Raw genomic sequence first — 11,247 nt, 5'->3', positions numbered from 1 at the left:
GGGGGGGGGGGGGGGGGTAGGGTTTTGACCGTCTCGCTGTGGTGAAAACATGCTTGACACTTCATTCCTTTCCAGTTAATGTGGAGCGGACTGCAGGATGTTAACCCTCTGCCTGCCTTTTGATGCTTGGTCTTGCTGCACAATCCCCAGTCCTCACAACACTTCCTGCTTTACAGCAGGACTAAAACATTCCACGATAGTCCGTGGAAGAAATCAGTCCTGCCAGTCGTGGCAGTGACGGTTACAGTATACAGTACATTATTTTCTGGTATCATGTCTCATGTCTACATTAACTGAGTGTAACTGTGAGACAATATGACAGGCCTGCTGTGCAATCCTCAGAAGCTGTCATGGTGATTTGACAATTTGACCATCACATGCCAGATACTCTTTGTCTGGGAAAATTTTGAAGAGTAAGCTACATTTCCTGGACCATCTGTTTCATATGAATTACACAAAAGACGGGACCGGCACAAGCAAACATCCACAATGTTGCCTGGGAGACAGAGGTCACATGAGAGGATGAGTCACAGAAACCCAGAACTACCTAAAAAACAACACTATTGAACGGCCTCACATCATGGTGCCCTTTACAGTTTGGCAACATGAAGAAGGATTAGTGTCGTGTCAGTGCATAAATGACAGTGAGACAGTGCCCTTGGCAAAAGACAAGTATACAGTTAAACTTAATGGGGCCAGAATCTGATACCTCAATAAGAATCCACTTCAGTGCCAGTCACTATTCTTTACTAGCACATGCAGCACTATGTGTATATCAACCTGTGTCTGACCATGGGTCTACTGCCGGTGTGTGAGTTTGTGTGTGTGTGTTCATGCGGACCTGGAGAGTAGGGAGTTAATGCAGGCAGGGCTGTGGCAGTCCTCCTGCCCCTCAGCCAGATTAATCATGCAGGAGAGACACAGCAGGCCCCCGTTTATTCTGCCTGGGGGTGAAGCTGTGCCCGCATGCTCTCCGTATCACATGGCCCCGGCCCCCCTCTCTTCTCTCCTCTCTCACTCTTTCTCTCTCTACTGGGGGTGCTGTGGATGGGGCTGGTGGTGGAAGAGGGGGGGGGGGGTTATTGGTGGTGTGGTGGAACGCCACAGCACGCAGCAGAGCTTTTCTTTCTCTCATCCACACTGTTGTTTTTTTTTGTCTCTTCCCCCTTCACTTCCCCTTCTGGGAGTGAGGCAGAAAAAAAGAGAGAAACAGGCGTCCATCTCTCCTGCAAGGAGACTACAACAGCCTCTTTTTTTTATCTCCTGTCTGAGGGCCCTGACGACAGCAGTGGCCAGACTCGGTGGAAGAAGAGGAGAAGTGTGTGGGGAGGAGGGGGTGGGGGGGGCATACCAAGGGACTTGCCACAGATATCTCCTGGAAACTGCTCGACGATGTCTGTGTGCATCAGAGAACAGCCACAGCCATTGTTGGGCTCATTGGGAAACAGAGATTGAGGCAGGCATCACACAGTTGCGTGCTTCAGCATTTTGCAGTATGTTACACAAACACCTACAGTGTGTGCACAGTGGAAGCGTATATGATTCATGTTCAATCTAATCTAATATTGTAATTCTTCATGATGAGTAGCCTACTGCAAAATTGATTGTAAACAGTATATATTTATATGTATTAATCTATATAACACGTGTGCTGGGATTTGCTTCACTTTGGACAGTTTTGTCAAAGCAGATGCACTTTTGTGAAACATAATAGCGACACTGGTGCCCACCTCTATGTGGTCCTACACACATACAACAAGATCCATGTGCATTTGGACAGCAGTGTATTTGTTGGAAGGCCTGTTTTACTGCCAGTCTGTTCACTTTGTCTGTGAAATGGCACAGAGACGAGGTCAAGTGTTGCTTTGCTGGACTTTTTCAACCATATCAACAGAGCACCTGACATAAGTATATTCTTAGCATCTGGGAATAGCATTAACATTTACTGAAGAAAGTAATGCTTTAACATGTGTGCATACATGTTTTACAGCAAGTATAAGGTAGATTTTTTTCTGTGTTCCACCACTTCAGTGAGTGGCAGCCGTATAATGGTTTTACAAGAGTCATCAGCCTGACTTTGAAATATGTTTCCCCAGCTGGGAAATGTGTACTAGAGAGGTGAACATGACACACTTTCACCCCATTAAAATGTTTTAGATAAAGCATTTACAGGATATTTCAATGTGATTTTTGATGTCAGCAAAAATCTAAATACACCAAGCTATTGAATTACAGATTTTCTTAAATAAACTGTACATACTGCTATCTTGAGTAGTTTCTCATACACTTTGTTTAACATTTTGAACAATGTATGTGCAATGCATTTTCCTAACTTCAGTGTACATTACATTTACCAGGACAATTTACATGGAGAATAAGTAAACTTAAGGCATACATAAACTATTTTCCATTTTTTCGGTTAATGTGACATTCTAAATATAAGTTTTGAAAAAGCAGTTTGTTTCCGCAAGGTGTTTTTAATTTCTTCTTGAAAACAACAAAGAGGAATTTCTTTTTGGTTCTGAAATGGGGGTCGAGTGGGGGCACGCACACCAAACCCATTCAGCTCGACCAAAACTACTGGTAATGATACTTGTAAAAGTTTGGCTCAGAAGAAAAAGTGTTGATGATAGTACTCTCTGTGTTTGTGAATGGAGCCATGGTAAGTCTTGATGAATCACTGTCCTTTGAACTTCTTTAAACATTAGTCCCATAGCACGCACGCACGCACGCACACACACGCACGACACACACACACACACACACACACACACACACACACACACACACACACACACACACACACCACACACACACACACAACACACACACACACACACACACACACACACACACACACACACACACACACACACACACACACACACACCCACACACAAACACACAAACCACAAACACACTGCACACTTTACCATACACGTACATTGACTACTGTAGAGTATTAGCGTATTACTTTACAGGTCTACTGTTGCAATTGTTATGTAATGGAACACCTGTTCATCTCTTTTTACACGTGTGTGTGTATGTGTGTTTTTATCTCCTTTGACATAGCCAGCCACAGGTAGGAAACATACCCTTTAACGTCTTAAATTATACTTTCAAAATACTTCTTTCATCTGACATCCTATAGCTGCAATGACACAGATGCTTTTGTTACTCTAACCCCCAGATTCATGAAATAGATATTATTCTGCCAGATAAATGACAATGAAAATACTCAACAGCAGCAGAGGGAATTTCTCACTTTATCATTAATTGACGTCGGAGTTTCAAGAGCAGGGCCACACCTCAAACACGCCTCTTCTGGTATTCCTATAAATATCCACCTAACCCTCTCCTCTCATTCATTCCTGCATTCTGCACCCCTCCCTCCCACCCTTTTTCTGTTCCTCTCCTTTCTCCTCTTATTTAGGTCCTAAGGGGGTCTGTCGTGCCCAGGTGCTACGGTGGATTCCATACCAATGCCTCACTGAACGCAGTCAACATCAAGCCAACTAAAGACTATAAGCGACTTTACGTCTCACATTCCAATCATCTTTCATTATTAAATTGTTTAAAACGTATCTGGTTGATGGTGTGGTCCTTGCGAATCACATATACAATGTTGGAGTGTTGCTTTTATTCACCCCAGTAAGCTGATTTCTTACAGTGGAAATGTCCCTTAAACAGATTAGTCTGCTGCCAAACATTAGCCAAGGTAACTGCAATCTGAAATGGAAATCACAAACAGAACCAGGAAAATATGGCACACAATTTTAGCATCGGCAAACATTTGAATTTCATTTCAAAGCTGTGGGAGCATCGCTGGAAATTAAGCAGGAACTGTAAGCATGGGGGTGGACGTGTAGCCCTGCTAAAATTCAAATTCAAATTCTACACTGGCCTTGGTGAAGCATGCTGATGTGTTTGCGGAGGCTGGATAGTAAAAGAAATTTCAAGTATTTTCAGTGAACCAGCTGCAAACTAAATGGCATGTTAGAGTTTTGGGTTGCATTCACATAAATCTTTCTCATTTCCCACAAGACATAAACAAAAATATGATTTTGTGGAAGAGACAGAAATAAATAAAATAAAAATCACGTAAGACTTTTAAGAGTAGGTGTACAAGTTACACAATTTTATTGTTTCTTTGATTGCACCATACAAGCTTAGCATCAAAGATAAAAAATATTTCATTTTACAAGTGAGCATTATAGTAATGTTAAACATCCCATTACAAAACATCTTTCCCCCTATAGAAAATGTAAAAAAAGAAAAACCACACATATCTAGAATAGTACTGAAAAAATGTAGACAAGTGACACTCTGGATTATTTGGCAGCAACTGTCTAACTTGATCCACTGGGATTGACAGATGATGAAAATGGCATTGTGTCATCGGTCCACCACAGGTCACAGTGAGGCTCCTGCCAGGTGGCAGAGGGAGACATACATTGCACTGTGACAAATAAACAACACTAGAGTATTCCCAAAGAGGCGACAGTGAGATGAAGGAGGACCCTACTGGGCCTTATTCCACCCCATTATGCCTGCTCATGGCCCATTCTGTTGTCCTGAACCACTCGTGTATCTGCACATGCGCTCATGCAAACTGTCTCATAAGAAACAATGCACACAAAAAAAAAATCTGCAGATTTTCCTTCTAGATCACTGTTAAAAACTGTAAAAAAAAAAACACAAAAAAAGATTCTGTCTGGGTCTGCTCATAAGTGATAGATATAATGTCACTGGTAAGTAAAAAATATTGTGTTTATGGGGCTTATGAATTGGGCAAGAAAATGTGTGTTCACACAGCCCTGCCAAAGCATCAACACAAAGTGAATACATGTTATAGTTATAAATTCCCTGGAAAAATACGTATACATTGCATTCAATTGCTTTGGAATTTCTTTCCCACAAAGAGTGTTTACAGTACTGCAGCATCCAATAATAAAATAAAACCATTACATTCAAGCATTTCCATTACTGGGCTTTGGGAGTGACAGCAACATTGTGAACATTACCATGTTCTTCTTTTCCACCTTTGGAGTTCTCCATCCCATTAAGCCACTGGCTGAGGCTCCACATTAGGGGCCTGACATTGTCCAGTGTGGCTTAATTTGAATCACCGGGATGCTTGAAGCTCGGTGGGTGTCTCTGCATCAGTGTGTGAGGATTACCTGACAGTAGGTGTGGTCGTTAGACGCAAGTGGCTAGGCTTGGTGGGGAGAGGAGGCTTGATGCTGCGAGAGGGGGTCTGTGTAGGGGTTGTAGTACTTTCGGCGCTGAAGGTTTTCATCAGCTGAGCCACCCGGCCGCGCCCTGCGCAGGTTGGTGCGCTCCCTGATGACCCGGCCTCCGCCGAGGCAGCCCTCCGGGATGTGTTTAATACACCAATATCTGAGAAAAGAAAGGGCCAGATTACCTTATGAGCTCTGATTCTTTATTCATGTTTTTTCTTTTTTTTTCTTTTTTTTTTAAGGACAAAAAAAGAAATATTGGAATTTGGAGTTTACATTTTGAATATTTCAAAATTGGCACAAAATGTATTATTTAAAAACTCAAACTTTCAAACAAACCATTTGCGGAATCTTTACCAATATGTATTTAAACCTTCTTATGTAACTTTACTTGTCAGGACATTTGCAGTTTCTTTGTTTTAAGTGCTACTCTCTGCATCTGCCATACACTGTACAATCATACGATAAACTCTTCTTTTTGACTTCCTTTTTTTAGTATATAACCAGTGCTTAATATGAATTTTCTATTGAAGTTATGAATGTGAGTTCATATGTTTAATATGAAGTTTCTCTCCTTGTCGTGTGTCACAGGATGATTTTCTGGGCTGTGTCTGTCTCAAGAGGACCTTGTTTACTGTAAACTACAGTGGTCCGTGTCTTGTTGCAGCTGGAAACACAACACCTTTTGGGAGCATGAGAACATAAAATCCAGGTGAAAATCAGTTTACAGTAAAACAAAAAACCGTAAACAATGAGAGTTACACATTCAACACATGTGTGCCATTGTTGCAAAAGCAGCAATCAAGTCTTCATACACCAGCAGACAATTTTCTCTCTCCAAATACTGTGCCTACATTTTTCCTCACTCTTTTCTACCTGCTTTTTTCTCCTTTTCATTCGCCTCCCTTTATCCCACTCTGGCTAAGCAGAGGTCATCCTCAGTGGAAGTATAGTAGGGACACAGCTGGGTTTAGTTGGTGTGTGTGTGTGTGTGTGTGTGTGTGTGTGTGTGTGTGCGCATGTACACTTGCTGAGGTACTGTGTTTGAAAGAGGGTGTAATTGAGGGAGGAATGGAGGGAACAGGAGTAAGGGAGGGGAGGGGGGGCCACAGGGACGGCAGTGGAGAGCAGACAGACGCTGCTCAGACACCAGAAGGCTTGAGGAGCCACATATTTTTAGCGTCATCCCCGGGGGACAGAGATATGTGAGAGCGCCCGTGTGCACAACTACAAACGCACACAAGCTCACACAAGCTCACACACACACACACACACACACACACACACACACACACACACACACACACAGTTTCTAACAGTTGAATTTCAAAAGACACACACACATTCTTATGTTACACTCAGGTCCGTGCACACTCACACACACATAACACATGCATGCACCTTTGCACAGCCATCCTGCTCATGGTCATGCATCTATGTAGCCATCTCTGACTAACAACACAGCAAAGCACAGAATCACACACACATGCGCACAGAGGTAGGGTAAAGCCAAAACCACACAGGCACTCCCGGAGCCAGGAAACCTTAAAGCGCCTGATTTCTCGCAGGCATGAGAGTGGGATACCTAAAGTTGCCTTTAAGCTCGTATTATTGTTTATTTTTGTTTACTCTCCTCAATCTCACTCTCTCCCTGAGGCTCTAACACATCCTTCCACCTTCCTCTTCATCTTTCTCTCCCCCTGTCTTGCCCTGCCTTCCTCTGCCCCCTGACCTGCAGTTCCTGTGTTAATGTCCTCTCGCCGCACTGCGTGGGCTTGCCTCTGATTGTCTCGTTGTGTTGTGTGGTCACCACGGAAACCCTGGATAGGCTCCAGCAATTGAGGCTGACACACATTCAGGCACGCACCGAGCACACACACGCAGTTCTACTCAGAGATACGCACAAACACACACACACACACACACACACACACACACACAGGCACATACACACCCATGGCCAGAGAGTTTTTTAAGCTCAGAGCCTTGGTGCAGGTCTGAGCTGAATGCTTAATAGAGAGACAGAGCGATAGAAAGAGAAGGAGAGGAAGAATGTATGTTATGTGAATTGGCTGAAATAAGCCTAGTATAAATATATATACATATATATGTGTTTTTTTTTATATATTTCTTATATTATTTATATTGAAGCAAAACCCTAATACCCTCCCACAGGTAACCTGACTAACCTGTCGAAACACACCCAAAAAAATGCTGAAACCCCACGCCTTTCTGCCTGAAACTCTCCCCAGCAGCTGCCCTCTTTGCCCTGTCAGCAGAAACAGTCATTAAAGCTACCTGCAAAAACACCTATTAAAATGAAAGAGAATCTCTGCATTAAATCACTCGTCAACAGTGATTAATCTCCCATTTCGGCATTGGAACGCCACTCCTTACATCTCAGTCCAGCTCGTAAATGTACAGAGAGGACAAAGAGGAGGGGGCGGGAAGTAATGTCACTGACCAGGCTAGCACAAAAATTAAAGACCAATCTATCTCTTTAAAGACCTCCACGTCTCTGGCAGAAAGAGAGTAGGGGGGCCTCGGATGAGGAGGTGGGGGGCAGAAGTGGGGCAGAGGGCAGAATTCCCAGGCAGCATGTCTGTGGACTGAAGGGCAGGACGGAGAGGAGGTGTGTGTGTGTGTGTGTGTGTGTGTGTGTGTGTGTGTGTGTAGCAAGCAGGGGGGGTTGCCCTCCTGTATGGGGGCTGGGGCCTCTGTCACTTATCAGCTCTGGCTGAGCGTCGCCCAGGGCTAGAGCCGGGAAGCAGCACAGGAATGTGTGTCCTTCTCTCTGAAGGTGAAGACAGACGAGAGGAAAGCCGACCGACAGACTGAGAAGGGTTTATAAACACATGCATACACATATGAACACAAATCGCCAGCTGCTGGAGATTTATGCACGTTCATGCTCTCACACACACATTACGTTAAAAATCATATGACACGTTAACACACTTACACTGACTCTACATGCTCGCTCCCTAAACCTAAAATACCTCATATAATGTCCCTCCACTTTAGTTTTTATGCAGATGATAACTTTAAAAAGCATCAAGTTATCAGTTAGCCTCATCCTTTCAGTTTTTACAGATTTTAAAAGAAAAACACCCAGAAGGAGTAGATTGGTTTGTACTGATTTTCAGACAGATTTTGTACGCCCTCTGCCCCAAACAGTTGGGTTTGCTGCTGAGGGAGGACACTCATCATTGCACTTTGCAGTAAATTAGGTCCTCTTGTGACATTGACAGCACAGAGGATGCTTCACGTAATGGACACTGGAGAGAAAAATGGCAAGAAAGAGGGATTAGTCATTATTAGCAATAAGTAAATGAGCACCGTTTCTGCTTAAAATGGCATTGTTTAAATTTTTTTTATTATTTCTATTTATTTTGTTAATCAGATTTTTACCTGACTGTAATCAAAGCATCATTAGACTGAGATAAACTTTTAAAAGGAATCTTGAATGCTGTTTTTTCGACAACAAAAAAGTTGATTACTTCAAAGAGAATTGAAACCTTATCCGATGACCTTCAAAATCCCTCTAACTCTTTCCTGACATTTGCCAGCTACATCTTCATCGTCTTTACTTTCACTGTGGTAATATGTTGTATGATGACCTCTCTGGTTTAAGCAAAGCATTATTTGTTTTCTCATGGCATTCAATCAACTTCTTGAGTTCTTAAGAGTTATACTCTGCAGGTCAGAACAAGTTTAGTCCAGCTCCAGTGGGTACACGCAAATACAATGAGTGTCACTGAAGCAGATTATTAAGTTCATCTTCTACAAGTGTTGTGTGGGCCACAGTCTCTGCTCACAAGATGCAGGACTCACTGTCATTACCCACATTCAAAAGAAAACAGCTGAGGCATGAGCCTTATCCTAATCGGCCTCCTCCTCTCCTTTGGAATACGCTTCCTGCCATTGTCAAAGACAGACACTCGGTCAGGATTTTTTGTCCATAGTCAAGACACATTTATTCTGCACTGTGTTCAGCCCACCTCTAACTCCCACCACACCAGCTGTTCCTATCCCTTTCTTTTCCACTTCTCTACATTTGTCTATTATTTGCTGCCCTGGCATTGCTCACTGGTTTCATATCCAACCACCAATGTAAGTGCACACACACACACACACACACACACACACACACACACACACACACACACACACACACACACACACACACACACACACACACACACACACACACACACACACACACACACACACACACACACACACACACACACACTTTATTGGAGTTCAATCTTTGGTTTCTTCTCTATAACCAGATTATAGTCATGTGTGTTCTGTAAAACTGTTCTTGGTACAATTAATAAATCACCCTGAAAGTACTGAGCTCACTCCACATGCATCTACAAACAGAGATCTTACATGACGGTATTAAGAGCTATTTAATTATGATATTCCATGTTCAGTCCAGTCTAGTTCAGTCAATATCTGCAAACAATACTTCCAGGATTTCACCTATTGGTGTACAATATTGTTAGCTCTCTTGTTTCTGGCTTTGAATGAGATTTGCCGGCCCCCAAAAATCTACAATGAACTTCCAGGAATGTTTAAAAGGAACCAAACACCAAAGAGAGGGAGAAAGTCAACATGTTTAGGGTTGTTTTTTTTTTTTTTTGGACGAAAGATTTAACAGACACTCTTATAAAACTATCCGTCATTGTGTTATTATATTCAGAGATTGATGATGTGGTGTTTTACTAAAAGGAAGTCGTCATTGACTCAGACAATGTTAAGTTGACAATGTATCTAATTCATATTCATTTCAAACCAAACTAGTTAAGCATAACATTGACCCAGCAAACCATACACAATCAGTGTTAAAAGGAATGCTCCAGCAGCTGGACCAGGGTTGCTATGTATGTTTCTTTTTGTCTTTCTGTGTGTTTATACTGTTTTTTATTATTATTTAGCAGCCACAGAAGAGAATGATAGTTTTGACATTTTACGCCCACAAAACATTCAAATATTGAAGAAGTCTTCCATTGTACTTAAGCTTCTCTGTGGTTCTGTATATGGGATGTCTTCCCAGAGGAACAGTTGCAGTGTGAATGTGCTGTAGGATGAACATTTTTCCAGCAGAGGCACCTTATGGAAATCACATTTTCTATCCAACTGGACTGTTTTCCTACAGTATCATTATGTTCCACTAGATGGTGCCAATTTCCCCCTTTCATTACAAACGTTTTCTAAATAACTGGGTCACTGTATGGTGAATGAGTGGTCAATTCATGAAATCAGGTGCTGTGTTCAGACAGTAAGTTTGGAAATCACAATGAGAATTCAAACAAGACGTAATCTGTGCTGCATACTGTAAGACCCAATGACAATTATATTATTAGTGTTTTCATTATATTACTATAAATTCTATTATTCATATTGAGGCCTAAGATATGTAGAAAAAGATCCTTCCTATCGACACAATGAGCATCTGCATGGACAAAAAGAGAGATTTGCAACACAGACAACATATCAGACCCAAAAAGACAGATACAATCATACAGGCATCCCACTGGTTTGTGTAACGGGGTTTTAATGTAGTGCCTGTAAGGGATGCAGTTGACTGGTTAGTTTTGGCCACCGCTCTCCCCCTCACGCTTTCGTAAATTACAAAAGTTCCAGTTGTTACTGGTTTAATGACAATAAAGGCTGCCAATTAGCACTTAAACTCCTGTGTGCCTCTCGTGGTCTAAACAATGTGTGCAATTCATAACATATGACCTTCTTTTCAAATACTGTTAAAAAAATGAATGTAGGGTCTCGTCTAATATCTGTCTGTCCTCTAGCACCAGACTTTTTTCTGGTTAAATGAACAATGCACCTCAACAATTCCACTGCTAACATGCGCCCTTGACAAAACCAAAGCCAAACAAGCAGGTGTGTTGGCGATGTCGTACCACAACACAAATCCCAGTCATAGAAGCTTTTTTCCCTCTATGCAGGCCTCCTTTGACTCTGCCAGTCCATAAAGATT

At 42.3% G+C, this 11,247-nt stretch overlaps 1 protein-coding gene across 2 annotated transcripts in view; it reads right to left on the bottom strand.

Moving 5' to 3' along the window:
- Window positions 1-4,105: 4,105 nt before the first annotated feature.
- zgc:100829 (SH2 domain-containing protein 4A) overlaps window positions 4,106-11,247 on the bottom strand; it is a 16,946-nt gene continuing 9,804 nt past the window's right edge. For both annotated transcript variants that reach the window (XM_032534458.1, XM_032534459.1), the window contains one exon: window positions 4,106-5,400. In XM_032534458.1, coding sequence (XP_032390349.1) covers window positions 5,177-5,400 — 224 coding nt within the window. In that variant the 3' untranslated portion in view covers window positions 4,106-5,176. The remainder of the gene's footprint in view (window positions 5,401-11,247) is intronic.

The sequence above is a fragment of the Etheostoma spectabile genome, chromosome 13 (genome assembly GCF_008692095.1).
Source record: "Etheostoma spectabile isolate EspeVRDwgs_2016 chromosome 13, UIUC_Espe_1.0, whole genome shotgun sequence".
Classification (NCBI taxonomy): Eukaryota; Metazoa; Chordata; class Actinopteri; order Perciformes; family Percidae; genus Etheostoma; species Etheostoma spectabile.
Note: the sequence above shows the minus strand (reverse complement) of the source record. Positions and strands in the feature narration are given on the sequence as shown.